Source organism: Rhinolophus sinicus, chromosome 11 (genome assembly GCF_057876585.1).
Source record: "Rhinolophus sinicus isolate RSI-liver-muscle chromosome 11, RSI-T2T, whole genome shotgun sequence".
NCBI classification, from domain to species: domain Eukaryota; kingdom Metazoa; phylum Chordata; class Mammalia; order Chiroptera; family Rhinolophidae; genus Rhinolophus; species Rhinolophus sinicus.
Genome location: NC_142511.1, coordinates 22772916 through 22796593, shown reverse-complemented (window position 1 = coordinate 22796593; position 23678 = coordinate 22772916). Strand labels below are relative to the sequence as shown.

Here is a 23678-nt window from a genome sequence, read left to right as displayed (position 1 = left end):
CAACCAGACTGTCCGCCTCTGCCGGGAAGGAACCCCTGGCACAATACCCCAACCAAGCCTGTCAGTGAGTGACGAGCAAGGACACTGTGCTGGCTTCTGGAAGATTTACCACAGCACCACTGATTGTTCCTCAAAAAATGACTGATGTGTGTTTTCTATCACACATCTCTGTATCTGAGATGTTTCATTTCTTGTCATACTTTGGCCCCTTTCCACGTCTGAGTAAGGATGGGGTGGAACTAGAGAGGGGCCCAAAAGCAGCTGAAGCTGCTTTTTTAATGAGACACAGGAACCACCACCTAAATAAACGTCCTTTTTATTTTACCAAATATAATTTATCAGTTATGTTGACATTTGTCAATTCAGTTATAGTAACTATAAATAATTCTCTTAAGACACAGTTTTGTAACTTTTTAAGGATACAAGAGTAAACCAATGTCGCTCCTTGCAGCCAGGCCAAAAGTACATGCAGTTTGTGCAATCAGGGGAAAAGAATCTTCCATGAAAGTCAACTTCATCTTCTTCCCGTCTCGCCCCACAGTCCTCCCTCTGCTTACACACTCAGGGCTGAGGGCACGCCTACCTTCCTGCTTTTTCGGCAAAGGAGGATGCTCCAGAGTCTCCCAGGGCAGCCTGGTCAAACTCCAGAGATTAGGAAGGGGTGAGTGACTGGACAGGGGTAACTGGAGATCACAGGGCACGGCCTCCAGGGCAGAGGAGTTGGTTTTAGTGCCTGTACAAGAAGAGTGTGTGCAAATATGTTTGGAGATGGAGGAAAAGATGAAAGAAAGCCTGAGGGGGGAGCAGAAACAAGCCCAGGCTGGTGTTAATAAACTCTGTTGGACACAACTCCAACTAGATAAACTTCTACAATTCCTTTCAATTCTAAGGTTCTAGACTCCAGAAGGTGGTCTGGGTGGAAATGGAGGGAGAGAAGAGAGTTTGGAGGTTTGGGGCAAGTTCTTGGGACGAGGCATGGTGTTGTCAGAGACAAGATAATTCCCTGGCCTTCCCTAGAGGTGTGCCCTTTAGGTGACAGAGGGGAGGGTTTCTGGGGAGTCTGTGGATAGAGGCTAGGAAAACTTGCATTCAAATGCCCGTATTTGTACATGTGTGAGTGTGGACAGATCTGTTTGGAATAACATGTGGGTAAGATACAGAGACTCCAGTGTTCTCTCGATCTTGCGCTAGGCAGAGAAAACCAGAGGCAGCTGGTTGATGTCCAGTCTACTAGTTCTGAATCCTCCTTTGGGTGGCTGGTGAGGAGGTGGAGGGTTGGGAAGGTGAGGAAGGGTCACTTAGGGAAATGAATACTGGTTGCGCCATGGGGCTGGGGGCTCTAGCTGTGGTTGGCATTATACAGAGGTGGGGTCTAGGAGGGAGATCCAGAGGCAAAAGTTGGCCTGGTGATATAAATGCAAATACTTACAGCGAGGAGACTCTCTGCCAGATTGAAAGGAGCATATAGCCTTTATCTGGGGAACGAGATGAGGTTAGAGCTGTGTTTCCCTTACTACTGGCTAGCCTGGCACAGTACGTAACACACAGTAGGCACTCAATAAATATTGCTCAGTGAATGCTTCAGACCATGCCTGCAGAAACGCTCCCCTTGGGGAGGCTGTGTATTTGTTAAGTGAATGAATGATGAATGTAGGCAGAAGCCAACAGAAAGGACAACTGGCCTCCATGGCATGACAGAGTGATTTTAGGAAGGGACAGTCTAAGGTGACCACGTGATTGTGTCCTCAGGAGAAACAGCAGTAGTGAAAACCCCCTGGTTGTCCTCAACCTCCCAACCACTGTCCACATACCCATTCCCGTTCCTAATCTCGGACCCCGACCTGGCAAGCTCTGGGGAAGGTGGTGCTTAGAGACAATTGGAGATGCAGGTTGAACAGAGATAAAGAATAGGTCCTCTGGGCCCAGGGAAGATGTAGATCTTGGTAAACCTATGGGTGGATGTGGGTCAGCAAGGAAAACAGGCCACTGCTCATTTCTTCCCGACTGTGACAATCAGTTTGAAAACAGATCAATGGGAGGGGTGGGTGGTGCTTACCGGGCAATCGGGTAAGGGGCACGTGCACAATTCAAATAGTCAGTCCACTCTACTGTTTTTGAGAGCAGAAGGGCCTAGGTCCAGAGGGCAGAAAACAGGGCTAGGATTATATGGGGCCAAGAGCAGCTGTCTCCTGCCTAGTGCTTTGAGGTTGGTCCATTTCTAGAAAAAGTGTGTGTGTGTATGTGTGTGTGTGTGTGTGTGTGAGAGAGAGAGAGAGAGAGAGAGAGAGAGAGAGAGAGAGAGAGAGAGAGAGAGAGAGAGAGAGAGAGAGAGAGAGAGAGAGAGAGAGAGAGAGAGAGAGAGAGAGAGAGAGAGAGAGAGGATTTATCCCTGCTCAACCAAAAAGAAAAAAAGAAAATAAAAACACCAGAGCCCACTCACAAAGGGTTTCTCATTAGGGCCAAGACTAAGTTGGCTAAAGATGTCCCCAGATCCCAGATGGAAACTCCTGCCCCAATCCACCTCACCTGGAGGCACCCACCATGAAATTGCACTTGGTGATTGTCTCAAAAATCTACTTGTACTGCTTGTCTCAGTCAGTCCATCTATTCTGCCTGAATTCTTGCTATACAAACTTGGCTCAACGTATAAAAATTCCCATTGAAAATAATGAGAATTCGGTATCAAAGTGAAGTTCTAGAAAGATGTGGGAGTGTGGAATGGATTGGGGGAAGAGGAACAAAAGAAAAACTTTGAAGAGAAAGTGCAGAGGGGTGGGGAGAAGATTGAGTGACCAGGCTAGTCCCCGACATCCGTGTCTCGGTCCCCAATGAGCCAGAGGACATGGAAGCTGAGTGCTAGGAGCCCAGTGCCAAGCAGGTCCCCCAGCGCTGTCAAGTACGGGATGGAGAAGTTGTCAGGGTCCAGGCCCCGGCCCCACATCCAGTGCACCATCCAGTCTGCGATGTACAGGAGAATCAGCACCTGGACAGACAGAAGGGCTCGGTCAGTAGCCATCCCTCTCTCCAGGGGGAGCCAGAGGCCACAAGATCCAACTCATTCATTGCATCACAAGGCTTGGCCGGGACAGCTCATCTTTCCACATGGTGACCTCTCTGTGTTCCTCCACCCCATAATTACCACCTAGAGCAGAGGACAGGCAGAATGTGAGCCCTTTGGAAAGGAAGATGCTGTACTTCCCGGTCACACACATCGTTACACTCTGCTCCCGACTTACTAAATGAGGGGCTTCCTAACCGAACTCCTACATGTTGTAGGAATTCAGCCCTCTTGCCTCTAATTCTAGGTCACCCTATCCTCAGGTCACTCCAATTCCTGCCATGTTTGGCTTCTCCAGGAGCCTGGCAGGGGGCTGAGGTTGGAGTTGGCTTTGCAGAGAGATTTCTCTTCGGAGCAGAGTGGAATAAGGACAGTGTTTCAGGCTGCTGCCGGCAGTTGTCTGAGTAACAGCCGATTATCCCAAGCTGCCTTCCTCCTGACCCTTTCCATTCTGCTGCTGTGGGCTCAAAGAACGCAAGTGTGTTTTCATGTTAGTCCTAGCACAATACAATTACCAACAAGTCTGCTAAATAGAAAGCACACAGTGCACAGCCATTTAAAAGACATTGTGGATTATCTGCTGCTTTATCTGTGCCCTTGTTTCCTTCCATTACCACAGACAATTAAGAATGATCCAGGTTAGAAGCTTGATAGTGGGTCCAGGACCAGTAGCATCAACAGCAGCTGAGAGCTTGTTAGAAATGCAGAGTCTCAGGCCCTACCCTGGCTCTCCTAAATCAGAATCTGCATTTTAACAAAATTAAGGTGCACTTCTAAAATGGAAACGCACTTGACCTAGATACTGTGGGGGCATGGGCAGGCCTGCATCTTCTATACGCTGTGCACCACCCGATATTTGGTCTCCTTAAGTGACTGCATTTGTGTGAGAATGAAATGGTTTCTGACCGTAAAGCTCCAACACAGTCATTTGGGAGGTTTCACTCTTGACTGTACTTTGCAAAATACTGTGGTATGTAAATTCTGCCCTATGGGACTCAGATGCAGGAACCAGGTGCTCTTGGGGGATCCAGAAGCCAGGACTTACACCTATTTTTAGGCAAACTTGGTTGTGCTTCTGTCTTCTCTCCAAGGAGCCAGAGATTCTAGTTCTAGCACCATTCACATTCCCCCATGCCCTCCACACAGCTGCCTTGTAGTCCCGTGGCCTTGGCCTTGGCCCTGACCCTGGGTGAGGGCCAGCCCCTCCTTCCCCATAACTTCACACCCTTTCTAGCATCTTTAGAAGAGTCTCAAATAAAGAGTGTGGCTAGCAGGGCTTCAGGCCATGTACCATGAAGGGAATAACAGCAGCTGTTCCCACATTCCAGCCTCCTGGGCAGGCCCTGGGATACATGGCTGAGAGGAGGGAGCAAAGGATCAGAAAGAACCTTTACAGGGGATAAGTGCCAAGCTCTGGCCCTCCACAGGCCTAGAGAAGGGAGCAGAAGTGAGAGTGCCCTCAGCGTGTTTGTCACGGGTAATGGAGCCAAGGCTTCTCTTTCCCACAGTAGGCCAAGGGCTAATCTCCAGCCACAGACCCTCCCCTTTCCAGCAAGCGCACTTAACCCCCACTTGCAAGGGAATGTGGTGACCTGGGTAACTGCTGCGGGAAACAGCACATGGTTGATTCTCAGCCTGGCCTTTGCCAAGATGTCCCAACACATAACCTTTCTCAAGGTAGGCGTGAGGGGATGGAGAGATAAGTGATTACCAGTAAGGTCTGGTTAAATAAAATCAGGGTACATCTCTGCAATAGCATAGAACGCAGCCATCAAAAAATCAGGGTGCCTTTCTCTTTACATATTAATGTGCAATGCTCTCCGAGACAAATTACTCTGTGAAATAAACAGGGCATGGACAGTGTACACAGTATGTTACCTGTGTGTAAAGAAAGGAGGAAAATAAGAAAAATATATGTTTGCTTGTATGAATATAAAATAGCTTGGAGGATATAGAAGAAATAGATAATACCAACGGCCTATGAGGAAGACAAATGGATGGCTGGAGAGAGCAGAAAAGAAGACTTTTCACTGAAGTTTCACTATGAACCTTTTAAATTTTTGAGCTACGTGAATGTTCAAAAACCAAATCTATAGAAATTAAAAATGTACTAATAAGGGTGAGCGTGGCTACAAAGGGGTAGCAACGAGGGAGCCTTGTGGTGATGGAACAGTTACATGTCTTGACTATGGTGAATCTACACGTGATAAAACTGCACAAAATTACACACACACACACACACACACACACACACACACACGAGTGCATTTAAAACGGATGCAATCTGAATGAGTTCCATGGATTGATTGCATCAGTGCTGATTTCTTGGTTTTGACATTGTACCATAGCTATGCAAGCGATTACCACGGGCGGGGGGAAACTGGGTTGACAGCACATGGGATCTCTCTGTACATTTTTTGGGGCAACTTCCTGTAAATATATAATTATTTCAAAATAAAAAGTTGAAAAACTGTAATTAATACAAGGGAGAGTGTCATAGGATCACAGAATGGCAAGGCTGGACACCATCCTTCAGATTACCTACTTTAGTGGTGTAGACACTTTCCAAGCTGTGGAGCCCTTTTCATATGAAATCTCCTGAGACAGCCCAGCATGCAAAACAGAGCCAAGTAGAGTTCTATGGCCAAAGCCCACCTGCTCAGCACCCTATAACCACCTGCTGAAAACCACCACCTGCTTTCAATTTACAAATGAATCACTGGGCTCAGAGATAACACTACGAGGCCAAAGTCACACAGTATGTTAGTGATTGTGCTGGAACTACAGCCTGTTCTCCTGAGCACCTGTGCAGTCCCAGAGACAGACGTGGAGAGTGCCTGAGGGGCCCAGCCTGGGCCTCCCCTCCCATCCCTGCAGGACAGCCCTGCCCCCGTCCCCCACCCGTGTCCCTGCCTGTGCGTACCTGGAGCAGTGCAGCTGTCATGTAGAAGACAATGAAGATGAGTGTGAGTGTGGTGTGCCCGCCCTGCATACAGCTGATGGTGTAGAGGAACACTAGGTGTCCTGGAACCACGAGGAGGAAGAGGACCCGGGCTGAGCGAGAATTCACATCTGGGACCAGGGAAGAGATGGCGTGAGGGGGAGGAGAGGAGGAAACGTGGCCCCAGAGACCTTTCAAAGTCAGGAGGCTCCATGCTACCCTCCAGGGCAGCCCACAGCTGACTGCCTCTCCCTCTTCTCCGTGGTCCCTAGCCCCCAGGGGCTCTACCATCCACAACAGCTGGTGCAACCCAGCAGAGGAGAATCTGTGTATCTGGGCCCAGCTGTTTTTTAAGCAAAGTTCACTGATGGCCCCCTCCCTCCAAGGCTGGAAGGGACCTAGGAGGCTGGGATTCTGCCATTACCAGGACTGAAGAAGGTGGTACAAGGACTAGGGCAGCGGCGCGGGGCTTGCTCAGAGTTCTCCCCTGGCATTCCATTCATGTGGAGGAAGGTGGAGATGCGGCTGGCCTGCACTGCCACCAGATTGCCCCCAACACCTGCAGAGACACACAAGACCTTAGACATGGGGGGACGGATGAGTGGGGAGGGCATGAGACATCCACCAGTTCCCAGGAGAAGAGTGAGACATTAAGAAGAAAGACAAAAACACCCCCCCCCCCCCCCCAGTCTAGCGAGGGGAGTCTTCCAGGCTCCTCCCATCCTCCCCGCTAAGGAGATGTGGCAGTCCCATGCCTCTGGCGTGGCTCAGAGTGCAGGAAGGGACACAGGCAGCTCTGCGTCCCTGGAGCCTGATTCTCCACCACTGCAGGGTATGCACTTGCTGTTGCACACAGTGGAGAGGACGAGGCCATGCCTTGCCGCAGGCCCTCTCCAAAGGTCTGAGCAGACCCAGGCGCCCAACGCTCATGCACTGGGGCCAGGAATCAATGTCAAGTGTCAGGTTTGAGCCCTGCACTCTGGTGTCTGCGTCCTCACCCAGGAACTATGCTTGTTACTGTTGCCGTCCCACCCCAACCTATTCCCTGCTCTCCTCAGTCTTGCTCTGAGCCCTGCAAGCCTGACTTCTACGGACTGTCGCCCAACCCCCTGTGCTGGCTGCTTCTTACTAGGTTTGTTCAACAGGAGGCACCAGAAGGCAATCAGCGAGGGTGAGAGGTCGGGTACTTCCTTCCAGCTCCCTCTCTGCGTTATGGCAGTAGCTTACCCCAGAGAGGTAGAGGAGGGTTCTCTCTGCACTCCCCTAACACTATGTCCCCCCCTTGACACTTGAGGACTAGGCTTCCTATCTCTGGGTGCCTCAACATCTCTCGTTGGTCCTTCTGTCCTGCTCCCACCTCTGGGAGCAGCCCCTTCATTAGTCTTGAACTAACTGAGCTAGATTCTCTTGCCTGCTGTAACCCTGACTGATACACAGCTCCCCAAATCCTCTTTTCCTGCCCTCTCCTTTCCCCCTGGCAGCTGAGGGCAAGACCTCACCATTAATCACAGGTGTGAAGACAGCCATCCCTGCAAAGTTGGGGTCTGAGACAGTCTTGTCCAAGATGAGGCCTCCCACACTATGCAAACACAAAGACAAAACAGCACAGAGATCACTGAAGGGTCTGTGCCAGTACCTGGGATGAGAGGCACAGGCCTGTCTGGCCCTGGGGAGGACGGGAAGCAAGGTGGCTCCCAGGAGTCCCTCACATTCTACTCTTCACCACCATTTGCGAGAACCAGCTGCTGCTCATAACATTCAAACTGGCACAGCGCCCCGCCCACCTCACCCCCATCAAGCTGCTGGTGCGGGGTCAGGCAGCCACCTCCGGTACCCACCTCCCAAGTTGGATACAGGAGTTGCCCACAGGGCAACCTGTGGTTTTGCCTGCTCAGTATTTATTTATCCTTCTGGTAACAGTGCTGAGCTCTTCCTCAGGGAACCAATCACCTTTCTCAAACTCAGTCACTGTGGTTCATGTGACATTGCTCCAACGATGGGTAGGCCCCAGACCCATCCGAACAAGACCATTATATCCCCAAGGCCACAGTGATTGGCTCAGGGATAATCATGTGACTGAAGGAGAGCCAATAAAATTCTATAATGGGACTTTGTGAAATTGCTGAGAAAGAATCTCTCTCTTCCCAGTGGAATTCGTAAGAATAAGAAAAGTATAAACCTGGAACCGCAGGCCAGTACAGGGAAAAGCAGAACTGAGAGATGGAGAATAGTGGGGTCCTGATGATATCATTTCTACTCCTGAATCCAGCTGCCCTTTTAGTTCCCTAAGCATTCTGCTTTTCAATGAAACCCATTTCAGATTATTTCTGTCACTTGCAACAGGACATGTGACTGACACACTATTGAAGGCATTTCTAGGGTCTGCGCCCTGCTCCGTCTCTCCAGGGCTTAAAAGGCAGTCTGTGGCAGGGTGGAGGAGGGTGGGGTGTGTACCCAGGGCCTAAGCCTACCTGCTGATGGCCATGGCAATGATGACAGGCTCCCAGCCCGAGTACAACACCTCCCTTGTGGCTGGGCTCCGTCGAGCCAGCACCACCCAGACAGGCAGCAGGGCGACGAAGAAGACACACACCAGTGGGTAGATGTACTGCCAGTCATCTGAGAGCAGAGAGATCAGAGGAAGGTGAGTACGTGGCTCCCTGCTGCAAGCCTCCCCCTGCTCAGCCTGTAAACATCCCAGTGGATCAAAAGCAATGCCGCAATCAATGCCTGGAAATATATTACCTCATCTGATCCTCACTGTAAGCCCAGGAGGTAGGCGGGGCCAGTCTTTTCCATTTTGTAGACGAGGAAACCCAGGTTGAAAGCTCCCCTGGCTTTTTGGACTCATTTGTAGCAGAGACCAGGTTCTAGGGTTCTTGCTTTGATTCTAAGAAATCACTATTTCCCCTCCACCTCTTCATTTTGCAAACAGATTCTAGCCTTTAGTTTCTTTCCTTTACCCCTCCCACCCTACCCCTCCAAGGGAAGCAAGAATCCACAGGACCCAGCAGGAATATATTTCCCAGATACTTTCTTCCCTTCCCCTGCTGCCTGCATGAATTTGAGATAAGCAATTAGCCTCGTCTCTCTAAGGTGAGGAGTTATTACAACTTTATTCCAACAAATAAAGAACACAGAAGAAATGCTCACACATTTGCAAACCCACTACCATCTCTCCCCATCCCACCTAGGAGTCCACCCGGGTCACAACCTCGGTGGCTTCAACCTCACCCAGCTCCAGGTAGAGTCCCCAGCTGATGCCTGAGAGCAGTGCCAAGGTGATGAGGTCGCCCAGGCTGGCAGCAATGGGAGTGGCCACATTGTCTGGGTTGATTCCAATCTTGCGAGAGCCAATGATGACCCCAATCATAATCATACCTGGGGAGAAAGAGGAGAGGCCAGGCAGGGTAAGAAGAGACAAAGGCGTAGCAACAAAAGAGACTGAAGTGCCAGGTCCAGTTGACTCCTCTGGGGCAGCCCTCCCTACTCCCTGCCCGTCGCTTCTCTTCCTTACCCAGTACTAGGGAGGCAATGAAGGCTGTGGCCACGCTGCTGGCACAGAGCAGGAAGGCATGTGGGATACTGAAGTGCCCGTCAGGGATCCAGCCAAAGATGACAGCGGCGATGGATGCCAGGAAGCCCACCACTGTGGCCTGCACCTGAGGAGGGAAGTGGTAATTCGGAGAGCCCCGGGATCAGAGAGCTTCTTAGCTGAGGCCACTGAGCACTTGGCCAGACCTCTTCCTGGCCTCCGGCAGCCCCAGGAGGCAGGCTGAGCAGCACTGTCCACTCCTCCCAAGCAGGAATGATGTCTTTATTTATTTAGTTTCTCACCAGACACTAGCACTGGGCAGTGCACGCTGCAGGAGCCCAGGACATGTTACTGGCTGAATGTGTGTCTCTAGGGGTTGGGGTGAAGTTCAACAGTGCCTGAGACTTCAGTCTAGAGACAAGGCCTGGACCTCAAGGGGGAAGACTCCAGTGCGGAACCTGTGCAGCCTCACTGAGACGTGGGACAACGGTGGTCAAGGACGCTTCAGCACTCCTAATCTGATCTGTGGGGACACGAGCCCGCCACAGCACTGGGAGCCGAGAACTGACATTGAGATACTGGGGTCCTCCCCATCCTGGCTGTTTTCCTGGGAAACCTGGGGGAAGCCAGCTCAGCAGGATGCCGGAGCTTCACTCAGGAGCCAGCTGGGGCTGACCTAAGCCTTTCAGATTCCTGACCAAGGAGGATGCTCAACCCAACCTCTCTGGTCCCTGATCTCTCACCTGGATGAGGGCCATGTTCCCCGTGATCATCCGCCAGAGCTCAGTGGGTGTGTCCATGTGCCCGATGTTGGCCTGGGAGAGGGAGGACGGGCGCTGGAGCTCCAGGCTGGAAAAGGCCTGCAGCTCCATGCATTAGAACCCTGCCTTGATCAGGAGGCAGTACATGTGGCCTGAGACACTGGGACCAGGGCATGACCCCCATGGAAACTGAAGAAGGATGGGGGGGCTAGAATGAGAGGGAGGAGCTAAAGAGCCTTGCGCTCCTGCAGCTGGGTGGGGGCAGGAAGGGGACTCCCGAGGAAGCCTCTTCTCTCCTCCTCTCAGAACAGCCGCTGAGCAGAGGCAGATTCCATCCTCTGCCCTGCTCACCAGGGCAGCCCATTCCCGCACGGGCTAGAACGACCCGATGGATCCCTGGCTCTGAAGCCAGCTTGCTGTCCTAGAGAAGGAAAGGTCAGCTGCTAGTGTAAGATTGAGGCTGCAAGAGTGTTTAGGAAGGAGAGAGGTGGCACAGGAGGTGGCCAGGACTGGAGCAAGTTGGGGCAGGCTAGGCTGGCTGCCGCTTAACTTTGATGCCTTCTCCAGACTTGTGGGCGTGGAGGGATATCCGTGCCACCTGGCTCTCCTGGCCGCCTCAGTTTTATGGCCTCCTGCCCCCTGTCCCATGGCCCTGTGTCTGGTTCAGCCTCTGAACCATCATGGCTGATCTAAGGGGTTGTGGGAGGTGGGAGTGATGAGCACCCCTCCCTGTCTATTCATTTAAAGAAGAGCCATGGGAGAAAGGGAATGGGATGGGAGGGGGGGCTGGGAAGGCCTGGCTCTGCTCCGGCCCAGCTGCAGAGTAGGGCTGGAGATCAGACGAGGCCCCCATCTGTGCAGGTGGAAGGACCAGCGTGATGCTTGCCTGTCAAAGCTGCACAAACAGTCACGAGGCGGGTTGCGAAGCAGGAGGTGGGGCAAGAGTCCAGGGACGGCTGGGACATCCAGAAACTGAGCCTGGGAACCACTCAGGGCAGGGAGCCCCTGCCAGGAGTAGGACACCCGGACTGGATCTCCTTATACCTTCCCACCCCAGCCCCACACTCCAGGCCTGGGCAGTTGAGAAAGGCAGTAGTGATCTCCCAGCCTGACTCTGTGCTGCCTGGATTCCTCTGTGCGCCCCACTCCGCCCAGCCAGGATACTCACTGCGGTGGAGAGCCTGGAAGCCAGGGTCATTTCCAGGTTCCCCTTAAGCCCCAGCAGTGCAGGCACCAGGATGAAGACCTCCGTCACCTTCTGGAAGACGTCCCAGTGCTACAAGGTGAAAACAGAACCCAGGAATTTCAGTGTCCCAAGGGGATGGTTTCAAAGTCAAACAGATAGTCTGGGATCGGGGGCTTGAGGAGGAAACAGAATCAGCAGGAGTGACCACATCAGCCACCTTTCCTCCAAGAACCTTGGAATCAAACCAAGCCCATGGTGCTCCAAACAACACTGCCCCCCTTCCTGCCACTCAGAACAGGAGAGACCTAGAGGGTCTCTTCCAGTCAGGAGACCCTAGCCTGGCTCTACTTCCTCTGCCTGCTTTTTGCCAGGGCAAGGAGCATAGTGAGGACCCACACACAGCTGAATCACCCCCAGGTGGCTTACACCCCAAAACTCCTTTGAGATCCCCCATCAAGTTGTAATCTCCAACCCCTTTGCCTTTAGTCCATTTTCTCTGTGGCCTCAGCCTTGGGAGGTGTTGTCTCAGCTGTTGAGAGCTGGGCTCCACGGGGCTGAGGAGATTAGAGTTTGTTTGGTTTCTATCTCTAAGGGCTTTGGGCCTCAGCCATAGCAATTTTCCTTCTGAACAGGCTGTGAATTAAGACTGGGGCCCCCAAACCTCGGAAAGCTGGTCTGCAAGAGGCTTTCTATCCCTCCTTTGCACTCTCTTGCCCAAAACACCTGCCCCCACCTCTCAGCTAGGAGAGGCAAGTATAGCCCCGCAGGAAGAGCGCTGGGCTGGGAGCCAGGAGACACGGGTTCTAGCCCTGAGAATGTCAGGCCTGGCTCTCCTACCAGTTCCCTCAGTGAACAGCTCGTAAGTAGGCTAAGTGCTCTCTGTGCATTTCCCATGTCATCCTATCAACAACCCAGTGGGGGAAGGGCTATTTTTATCCCCATTTTGTAAATGAGGAAACTGAGGTTCAGAGAGTACTACATTCATTAGTGCTGAGAGGGAAAAATGTAGGAGCCAGGATGGGCTATTTAAAAGCTACTTTAGTTACAATTGAAACTGAAGATTTGCAAGAAAGGCTGGGATTGAATCTCCCTCACTGGTGGCGATGTGGGTTCCTATATTTGTTCCTTTATTTGTTTTAAGAATGGAAAGCCTTCAGGTTTGGAGAGGGAGGAGGGGGCAGGTGGCCAGGCTGAAGTACACAGGCTGATTAGGGTATCACAAAGGGCTGTGATGTACTAGGCCGCTGGACTGAGAGCCTGAGGTCTCCACAAGAGACCACAGGGAAGGGCCTCATGCTGTCTCCCCAACATCCTCCCCACATAGACGGGGGAGGGGGGCCCTATTCACGTTACAAGGGCCTCAAGATCCTGACTGTAAAACGTACGATTCAGGGGCCAGATCAGATGGTCTCTTGAGGCAATCCCAGCACTGACACTCTATAGTTAAGGATGAGCAAGGCTGCAAATGGAACCTACAGTGAGGTATCCCTCACATCCATTAGCATGGCTACTATGAGAAAAACCCAGAAAATAACAAGTGTTGGCAAGGAGGTGGAGAAACTGGAACCCTCATGCAGTTGGTGGGAATGTAAAATGGTGCACTCACTATGGAAAACAGTATGTCGGTTCCTCAAAAAATTTAAAATAGAATCTATCATATGATCCAGCAATCTCACTTTTAGGTATGTATCCCAAAAATTGGAAGTAGGATCTCAAAGAGATATTTGTATGCCACGTTCACAGCAGCAGTAGTCACAATAGGCAAGAGGTGGAAGCAACCCAAGTGCTCACTGATGGATGAATAGAGAAGCAAAACGTGCTTATACATACAATGGAATATTCTTCAGCCTTAAAAAGGAAGGATATAATGTCACGTGCTACAACATGGATGAACCTTAAGCACATTACACTAAGCGAAATAAACCTGTCACAAAAAGACAAGTACTGTGTGATTCCACGTATATGAGGTATGTGACGTAGTCCAACTCTTAGCGATGGGAAGTAGAATGGCTGTGCCAGGGCTGGGGTTGGGGAGAAAAGGGGCTTAGTGCTCACCAAGGACGGAGTTTCAGCTTTGCAAGGTGAACATGCTGTGGAGATGGATGGTGACGGCGGCAGAACAACAATGTGCATGTACTTAACATTACTGAAGCACATGTTCAAAAATGGTTAAATGACAAAATTCACATTATGTGCTTTTAACCACAATTTTAAAAAAAAGATGAGCAAGGATGTTAGAGGTGGCTGGGGCCAGGGCTAGAGGCCAGGGGAGGCTGCACCTTGTGGGGGTCCCAGAAGACAAGGAGCTCTCTTTTCTCGTCAGAGTTCCTTCTGTGTGTATGTTTGGGGTGGGACCCTGGGCAAGGGCGCATCTCATCAGGGCTTGGCGTATACCCTCACGTGGGCTCTTGGCCTGGCCCCTCACAGGTGAAGGGCCTAGGACTGTTTAGGGAAGCCCCACTCTTAAGACTAAGGATGGAAAAGAAGCCGCCTGTCCTGCCCCCTTGTCTCCTAACAACAGTTGCTGAGCTTTCAGGCACCATAGGAAGAGCCAGCCCCTTCCAAATAGAAGGATGCGACTCTCTCCTCACCCCCAGGGCCCCCGGAGAGAAGGCAGCCCCAGTGAGCCTCAGCTGCCCTGGAGGGACTCGGGGACTATTACTCTTGGATGCTGGTGTACATGGCTGAGGGTCCAGCTCCCTGCAGGCCCAGCCTTGCTCTGCTTTGCCTCCTCCTTCCTCACCTACAGTGGATAAGCTGCTCCAGAAGGAAGAACTCTCCTCTGCTCCCCTCCCTTCAGGGGGGTGGCTGACTGTGGGCTTTCAAAGCTCCTCTCTGAGCACAGCTTCCTGTCTCCTCCCCACCGCTAACCATCTGCCCCTCCCAGCTTCCCAGTGCCAGCTCTGTGAAAAGCTTAGTTTTTCAGGTAGGCGAATATAGTGTGTATGTACTGGCGGAGTGAAAGAGCCCAGAAAGAATTATTCCAAGTGTGTACCAGTAATAGTTTCTGAACTGCTTCTAAGGAATATTGTTTGTCTTTATGATTGTTTAAGAAAAAAAATGTGTGAAGCTCAGCTAAACCTCTCTGGCTGCCACTATAGCAATCCCTAAGTCCCTCCCCTTTTAACTACACAAGGACCTAGAAGGTGTGGGTTTTAGTAGCGCTAACATGAGAGTCACACAGGCAAGAAGAACAAACAGCCACAATAACAGCCCTTATGCAAGTCTTCCCAGCCCACACAGAACACAGCCTGAATCCAGCCCAGCGAAGCTCTGAGTTGGCACTTGGGTCAGAGCAGCCAAGTCCTACACACATACTTTCTTCACCCACAAACCCTCTCAAAGATGCAGCTCAGGTGGGGGAAGCCTCTGACCCGCGTGCACATCCAGGGCTCTGGGAAGAGATGCTGGCAATGTGGAAGCAGCCTAGAAACACGGTGGCCCTGAGGTCAGGAGTGAGTAGTATATGACGGGCAGACAGTGTGTCCTTCCTCGTTGGGCCTAATTCAGGCCCATCCTGTTCATCCTGGCTGGGAGTGCCTGCCCCTGAAGTAAAACCCGTCAGCCAAGCTGTCAGCCAAATCTTCACCCACGCCTTCCTACTCTGCTGGGGATAGAACAAGGCCGTTCCAGGAAGCACAGCCCCACTTGGCGGGGGCAGGGCATCTACACATTTCATTGCTTCTCAGAAATGCAGCTCCTCTTCCTGCTCTTTCTCTGTCATTGGCAGGGGTAAGGGTTCATTGGTCCCTGCTATTCTGGGGGTGAGGGATGAGACTGCCCACCCCACACTCAGAAATGACCCTGATTCAGAGCAATCACCCTAAGTGTCCCACTTCAGTGCCCTGCCAGTACCTCCTCCCTGTCCTGCCATCCCTCACCTCCTCCAGCTTCGTACACTGACCCCAGCCTGCTTGGAATGTTCTGTGCTGAGCCTTCTTCCCCTCCAGGAGGGTAGCAATAGGGAAGAAAGTCAAAGCTGGGAAGTTAGAGTCAAGACATTTAAGAAGACTGAAATCTCCAGCGATGAGCTCTAATCATAGGCTGTGGGAGAACCTGGGAAGTGGGGCTGCAGTGGACCTTTCAGGTCAGATTAGAGTAAGCCCAGCCTTCAGCTGTCTAAGCCCTGCCCCAAACCCACAGGTATCATCTGGGTGTCCAAGGAGAAGGGCCCCAGGGCAATGCCAGAATATAGAGAGCTGTACAAAGTGTGAGAAAGGGCTGGTCAAGTGAGACAGACCCTAACTGTCCTGCCCAGGAACGTCCGCAGCCACAGGAACAGGCCAGACAGGAGAGAATGCCTCTTTCCTAATCCACTTTTGCCCAAGCCCATGCTTGCCATCCATTTTCATTTTTGTATCTGCTCCTGTATACAAAACAGGTACAGAAGCCAGAGGAGGAGGTGCTTGGGGGAGAGAGGTCTACTTTCCTTGGGATCCTTAGCAAGTGAGCAGTGAGGTCCAGTAAAATAAGGACTTAGGAGTCCCACCTCTCTTAACACAGCTGGGAATTCCGATGAAGGTCGGCACACTACCTCCTGCCACCCCGATTCCTCAAAAGGCTGACAGTAAAAGGGAGTGAGACAGCCTGCAGCAGCCAGGACCAATGAGGGGGTGGGACATAAGGCATCTGCAGCATCGAGGCTCCCAAGTCCCAACCCCCTTCAGTACCGACTCAGGGCTCAATCCTGCTCTCCCTCCCCAATGTTGCGGTAACTTTCAGCCAGTGGGGAAACTGGAGCAGATTGCAGCCCATTTATCCTTTTCCTACTTTTGGTCAGTACCCCAGCCCCTTATCTCACTGTAGAGCTGGCTGTACACAGCGAGTGGGGAGGAAAGCAGGTAAGAGGAGACAGAAATGGGGCTTCCAGGAAGAGACAGTCTTCTGCAGTAGTGGGGAAAGATGGGGGGTCTCGGGCCAAGGAAACACCTGCACCAACATGGACCTCTGCTCAATTGCTCTGAGACACTGGGGATATTCTACAGCCACCTCTTCCAGATGGCCCCAGGCTCTTAGGTACTCCCAGACTGCCCAGTGAAGGCCAACTTAGCTTGTGGAGGGGGAATGCACGTGTGAATCCTTAGAAATCATCTGCTTTTCCTGAATCTGAGATTGTCAGCAGCCCCTTTCCCTCCCCTGGATGTGGATTAAGAAATCTCCCTGTGGTCCCATGTCCTGGTCTTTCTGCATCCACTCCCTCCCATGATATGACTGCAGCCATCTGCAGGGCCTGCTCCAGCCCAGCCATGGCAAGGAGGTGTGGGGGGCAGGGAACAAGGACAACCCAGCCATTGTCATCCATACCAACTGGACCTAGCTTTGTGGCGACCTTAAGTGCCACACCAAGGGCAAATACTGGCCCTCTGTTGGCATGTTGGGCAGGATCCAAAGATTCCGCACCTAGATCTCTTAATGTCTCAAGCTTGTGGGGTGCGGTGGGGGCTGGGCAAGACGTCAGAAGCCTTTTCCAGCTTTAAAATTCTGAGTGTGTGGGATGGGGGTGGGGGAGCTCTAAGAATTTTGTCCTTGCTCACTTTAGAATATAACTCCAATTGTTCCAGATTTCAGTCTACCCTGTTCTTCTGGGGAATTGAAGAGAACAGACCTAGAGTCTTTAACTAACTGGCAGACCACGGCCATAGTGAAGGCCATAGAGGTCAGAGGCACAGGCTCTGAATCAGATGACCGGGGACAAGCTACTTAATCGCTCTAGGCCATAGGTTCCCTGTCCACAAAATGGAGATGACTATGGTTCCTACAGAGGCGCCCAGCATATGCTCCCCATAACTATATTATCCAGAAAATAAAACAACTCTCTCCCAGTTCACCACCAGACCCTGGTTCTATACCCCTTGTAGGCACCAAACCAGAACTCAAAACCTCTAAGAGTCAAGGCCATGGGAAAGGGATGGAAGAGGTGGAGAAACTGCTGTCTGAGTCTCATTTCTTCCCCTCCCATTACCCCTACTCGCTGCCCTAGAAGGGGCAGCCATGGGGGAGAGGAGGAACCCAAGGCCGGCATTCCCAGCTCCAGGCTGGCTTCCTCACCTGCATGAGAAACACTCTTCAAGGTCCCAGGTTAGGGGTGAGAGGAGGCAGTACAAGGCACTTTGGTGTGACACAAGCAACATCCTCATCGGCAACCGAAGGTGCAGGGTTCTCCTGAAGGGCTCAAGTCAAAGGAACCCCCCAGAACCCACCACCCTCAGTTGCCTAGGACTGAGCATGGTGACACCTGCCAGGAGGACTCTGCATCACTGCACGCATTGTTTAGAGCAGGGCTGTCCAAACTTTTCTCAACGGTTTTCACCAAGGGCCATATGCGGTAAAACACACAAACAGCCGGGCCACTCACTTGAGGTGAAGTACGTATTGCCTCACCTGAGTTATTTAAGTAAACTAAATATATTTTTGGAATTTGCTGCGGGCCAATAAATGGATTGTGGGCCGCAGTTGGCCCGCGGGCCGCAGTTTGGACACCCCTGGTTTATAGGGTTGGCTTGGCACAGAGGAAGAGATGCTGAGCTCCAAAAGCCCTGTGAGATTTCATGGTCAGGGACACACGGGGGGCTCCGAAAGGGCAAAGGCCAGATCCCGGGCCTCTGTATTTCTCCAAGTACCAAGGATAGAGCCCAGCACTCAGCAGGAATTTGATACTTGCTAATGTATCTTGCTAAAGATTAACTTAGATAAATCCGGCATCTTCAGAAAGCTCTGCGTGCCTTATTGTGCTTCAAATACTTTTATCTAGAAAGAAGACTTTCATTCTCTCTTGGACCTGGAGGTTCTGGGTAAGTCCTAACCCACAATATGCTAACATAGCATATACATGGCTCTTATCTTCTATGACCTGCCAATTCTTATCCTTAATTCTACCCAGTAGCCTCAAAAAGAGCCCTCTTTGCCAAGGGCAGGCTCATGAAGACAGCTAAGGAGCAAAGAAGACAGTTCTGCTCAGGCCTGGTTACATTTTGTTCCCATTTATGTCACATAATTAGCATTTCTAGGTCTTATCATGCCCCCAACCTCCTCCGCCCCAAACATTCATCAGATAGCATGTGCCCACCTCCATTCCCCAAGGAGATCGTGCCAAGGTTACAGGCAGATAAGCAAAACAAAATGCCTTTAAGAGACTTCCCACTTAATCTGAGACCCTCTTGGCAGCCAGACAAATTCCTGCCCAGCAGGGGGATGGAGGGGGGACTTGAAACTGAGCTTTCTACTATGGGTATCCTAGAAACCCCAAGTAAAGGGAAAAGAAAGCCTAAAGAGGAGACCAATCTAAATGTCTACTACTGAGCCAGGCTCAGTAGGAATGCCCAGGAGGGATGGCAGGCAATCACCCCATTCCATCTCTCCTCTTCCAAGCCTGAACTCTGGAACTAATTCTGCTTCTGTTAAGCAATATTGCCCTGACCGTGTCCCTGGGGCGACTGGGCTTCCTCGAGGCTTCTGTGGAACGTAACTAGACCAAGAAGAAACTGAGGACATGATTCAAAGGGAAACAGTATTCCAGGAAGCGGCAGCTGCTTCTGACAGGGAGGTGGAGAGAAAGCTCCAAGAGTCAGTTTCCTAGGAGGAAAGGTAGCCCCAGGTTCACGGTCAAGAGCTGCTCGACCCAGGTCCTACCTGCACGATGTCCAGCACCATTCCCGCAGCCACAGTCCCGAAGCCTGCCAGGAGGAAGGGAAACAGCACTTGCAGCCCGATGGAAAAGGAGGTCTCCTTGAGCGGGGAGGGTGGTGCGGGGCCACGGTCTGTGCTGATGTCATCACTTTCATTGCTCTGGCTCCCGTTCTCCAGCAGGGCGTCCTCCTCCCGAACCCCCTTGGCGTTGGCCCGAGACTCAATCACCACCACATCTACCCCAGCCCCATCAGGCCCCAGGAACTCAGAGGTCTCGGCCAAGGGCTCTCGTCCGGGGCCATCTGAAGAGCAGAGTGAGGCAGCAGGGCCAGTCCCGTTCAGCTGGTGGACGTCCTTCGGCTCCGACTTAGAGGACATGACGGGAAGGGAGGAGGGAAAAGGGGAAATTTCCTTTCTCCTTTTTTTTTTTTTCGCTTTCTCTCTCCCTTTCTAACTCAGGAAAGAACTTAGTCTTGGGGTGAACCCAGGCTTGGGTGCCGTAGGACCTCTTCCCACGGCTCTCTGCTCCTACCAGGCTCTACAAAAACTGATCTACTGACAGGCAGCCCCATCAAGCACTGAAGCCGCAAGCTGGAGGGAACCAGCAACCCCTCACCAGACCCCACAGTCAGCCACTAGGGGTGCAGATGCCTGACTCCCGCCGGCCAGCGCTGGGCTGGGGGAAAACTTATCTGGCCTCTTATCTTCTTTGGTTCTCAGCAACAGGCTCCTCAGAGCAGGGGGCATCCAGAGTGGAAGAACTCAGCCAAATCTGGGGTGCCCTCTGAGGTGGCCCTTCTTTCATGAAAAGCAGCTTGAGGTCAAGTCTTTTAGAAGGCAGCCTGGCCTTGGAGCTGTGGCTCCTTCCTACACCTCTGGCCCCGCTCCTTAAGCTTCGCACAGCTCCTTGGGCTCTGCTGGTCCCAGGGCAATGTCTGCCGTCTTCCCTTTAGCTTCCAGAGATTTCCTTCCTTCTGGGGAAGACCTGGTACCTCCCAAAATTGCTGGTCCTTCGAGTCACGAGAACCTGTATGGAACACCTTATGTGGAAAGGAAGAAGACAACAAAAAGGGAATGTTATGCTATAGCAAACGACAACTCATACTGGGAGGCATAAAGGCAGGCACAAGGCAGCCATAAAGAGTTTGCTGTTTGCCACCCTTTTCCACTAAAATGATCCATTCCTGTACGGTGACATCTGGAGGCCCAGGAGGTGCTAGCCCCGTCATCCTCCCAACCAGCAACCCACCGCCCCACAGGGATCACCACACTGGTCAGCAGCCTGGGACGGGGAAGATGCTATGCAGGAGACCTTGTATTGTCTTCTCAGCAACGGGGGTGGGCAGGGATGTCCTGGGGGAGATTTATTCTTGAATGCCCATTAAAAACCTGGGATTATTTAGGTGTGGTCTCCCAGTGGGGTCAGTTACAAATTCAGTCACAAACTCCCTGCCACAAAGCCACCCCACTATAGAATATGATTGTTTACAGTCGAAAGACAGTCACAGAGTGTCAATAAACAGGGAGAATCTGATCACTGAGGGAAGGTCCCCAGACCTCCAAGTACCCTAGCCCCTGAGAAAAAAAATAGGAGGACTCCCTGGGCAATAGGGCAAGCCTGCCAGACCAAGGCCAAGAGCCAGAGGCCTACCCACTCCTGCCCTTGAAAGTCAACAGTGTTACAAAAAGCTCAGACGCTGGCTGACTGGGATCCAGGCCTCTGTCTTCTGTCTTTATCCGCCCCCCACACGCTCCCAGCTCTGGGCCCTGTGAGCTTGTCAGATAGGACAAGGGAGTTATCTCAGTTTGAAGAGAAAGAGGGTAAAACTACCGGTTATTATGCACACATTTCAGTTCCCTAGGTTCGCCCTGTTCCCCCGGGTTACCAAGAGTTGGATATATTGGAATTCTTAAAAAACAAAAAACAAAAGCACCAACTAAAAAAATAAAAAATAAAACAAACCAAAACAAAAAACAAAACAGCATTAGCCAAAATGCACTTGCTCCCTGGCTGTAATGACTCCACTTTTCTTGCCTAAAGGAAAACCCAGGCCTGATCCCATTCCCTTCCATTTCACCAGAATAGCTCTTACAAGTAAAAAATAACTTTAAAGAGAATTTCCAAAGGTTAAATGAATAGGTCCTTAGTATTCCAAACACACACACAATTAACCAACACCAATTTGGGAAAGGGTGAGTCGAATTCAAGTAACTGGCCCCTGGGGATTGTTTTCTCTTTCTACCAACTCAAGTCACCAGGACTCCCTTTTCCACTCTCCTTCAACCCAGTCCTGTGGTTCTTCCAAAGACCCTCGCTAGGTATCCTGGAGGAGACCTGTGAGCAGGAAAGAGTCCACTGTTCCTGTGCCAGGAAAGTTTCTGAGTCTGCTAAAAGTTGACCCTCTTTCCTCCTCCTGTCTTCCAGGCAGGCCACCTCACCTGACAGGCGACTGGCAGGAATAGAAGCCAGTCTCTCACACCACTCCCAGTAAAGAGACTTCGGAAGGGCCTAAGGCCCTGGGATGAAAGAAACAAAACGGAACCAGGGTGCCCTGAGGAGGGGACACAAAAGACCTGTTTTACTATCCCCAAACCCAGGGAGGGGGAGAAGTAACTGGGTGGCCTCCCCCGCCTCTCCCCAACTCAGACTCAGCAAATGCGCTGCGCGCCAGGGCTCCCGCCCTCCGCCACCCACCCGCCCCACACCCAACACGACTGACCTGCCTCTCGCTTGGGAGGAAGGGGGGCACCTGGCGAGTGGCAGCAGGGGCCCGTGGTCTCGGGAGGTGCAGGGTTCCCCCTCTTCTCATCACTCCTCTTCCTCGGCAGTCCTCCTGGGCCCCTCGCGTGCCCCCCCACACCCCCAGCAAAGGCGAGCGTTCAGCCGCGACCCCCCGCTCGCTACATTTCGCCTCTGCGTTACAGCGAGGCCGCTGCTCTGGTTCCACGAGGGGGAGGTGGCCGGGGAGGGCAGGATAAACCGCCTCGGGCCTGAGCGGGGACGACCCGGTCGGGGGACTGTGGTGCCGAGCTCACTCGCCCCCAATCGCTAGTGGCCCGCGGAGTCAGGCTCGACTGGTTGGCTGCTAGTGGCAAACGTGATCTGGGGCAGAGTGGGTGGCACCCCCCCAATCAAAAATAGATTCTGGATGGACAAGTGCAGCGGCCAATCGGGGACGGAGGAGGGGGCGGGCTTCGTCTCGTTCGGCCCTTTTCCTTCGCTTTGTGCCCGGAGGCGGGGCGCCGGGGAAACACCGGGCGCCGGGTGACGGGAACTGGGAGCCCGCGGTCCCGCGGCGCGGCGATCGCGCGGGTCCCAGCGCCTCTCGGTCAGCGGCCCGGGCTCCCGCCGCCCGATGATCGTCGCGCGGTGCCATGTCCCTCGGGCCCGCCCGCCGCGCCTGGAGCCTCCCTTGCCCGCGAAAGGCTTGTGCGCCTGTGCGCGGCTGCTCTGGCATCTTGAGTTGTTTCCTTGAGCCTCTGGCCTTCGGGAAGAACGGGACAGCTCCCTGTAGAGCCCGCGGGCTCCAGCTGCCACCCTGTGCTCTTTCCCCTCGCTCCACACTCGAAAAGAACTGTCCCTACCTTGTACTTGGTCACGGCTCCTCTCCGGCTGTTTCGTCACTTGGCGTTTCCGCAAGATCCGGCGTTCCTCTAAGCAGATGGCTCGGTCCGGACGGAACTGGCCTTAATAAAGTCGCGGCCTTGAAAGGGGTGGGGATGGGCGGGTGGGAGGGAAAGGGGACAGACTCACGCCTGGGGCCCCACACGCGCCACCTGAGGTCAGGGCGGAGTGGAGCCTGGCTTCCTGTGACCCACAGATCCTGGTGGTAGCGTGGGGAGAGATGTCTCCATCCCCGGCTAAACGAAATCCAACTTTCCCTGACGCACCTTGCGGGATCAAAGAGGGGTGTTCCCATCTCGCCTTTGGCCACTTCCTCCCTGGGGCATCTCCACCTCTCTAACGCAAATTCAGTACCAGTTCTCTTTGGGATGTTTTTGTGCAGGAGGTGTGACCTCCCCTACAAAGGAACCGCCACCCTTAGGTTTTCCCCTCTTGCCAGTGGAACCTGTGACCAGTGGTTCCTTCCTGCCCTTTTCCTCCCGGAAAGTGGCTCAGGGGGCATCGGAGTGTGACTCCAGACAACAACCTAAGCAGGTAATTCCTTTGGACAAGGATAGCAAACACATACAACTTGGCCCCCACCCTCCCACTCCAGTATTTAAGGTTATTCCAGCTTAGCTGCTGGGACATTTGCGTCAAAGGCTTGCAGTCTCATAGGACCTAGTAGAAGAAATGTCAGTGTCTTAGAACCCCAAATTTGGCTTCTAACACTGGGTCTCTTTGCCTGTAGACAGAAGTAGCTGCTGTAGTAGGAAACACTGGGCTTCACCCCAAAGGATCCATTTTTGAATAGGGGGTGTAGGGTTTGGTAGAGAATTAAGGCTGACATACCCGGAGACTTTTCAGTCAGGGGTTGGAGACAATTCCTGCCTTGCTCCCTTCAGCAGTCCTCGTGCCCCCTTTTAATCTAGTCACAGCTCAGCCACCTGTATGTAAAATCTTGATC

At 52.4% G+C, this 23678-nt stretch overlaps 1 protein-coding gene across 3 annotated transcripts; it reads right to left on the bottom strand.

The window, feature by feature from the left end:
- Positions 1–300: 300 nt before the first annotated feature.
- On the bottom strand, positions 301–22798 carry SLC41A1 (solute carrier family 41 member 1). Of its 3 annotated transcripts, none has more exons than XM_088801721.1 (11): positions 22693–22798; positions 19111–20147; positions 11464–11571; positions 10278–10349; positions 9517–9661; positions 9234–9380; positions 8471–8618; positions 7499–7578; positions 6424–6558; positions 5982–6130; positions 301–2983 (listed from the first exon to the last, which is right to left on the bottom strand). In XM_088801721.1, the coding sequence occupies exons 2-11, from the start codon at positions 19483–19485 to the stop codon at positions 2798–2800; spliced, it is 1545 nt and encodes a 514-aa protein (XP_088657847.1). In that variant the 5' UTR covers positions 19486–20147; positions 22693–22798; the 3' UTR covers positions 301–2797. The 3 variants fall into 3 exon arrangements, with proteins under 3 accessions (XP_088657847.1, XP_019608062.1, XP_088657848.1); XM_019752503.3 differs by lacking the exon at positions 22693–22798 and adding an exon at positions 21828–22219; XM_088801722.1 differs by lacking the exon at positions 22693–22798 and adding an exon at positions 21547–21683.
- Positions 22799–23678: the final 880 nt, after the last annotated feature.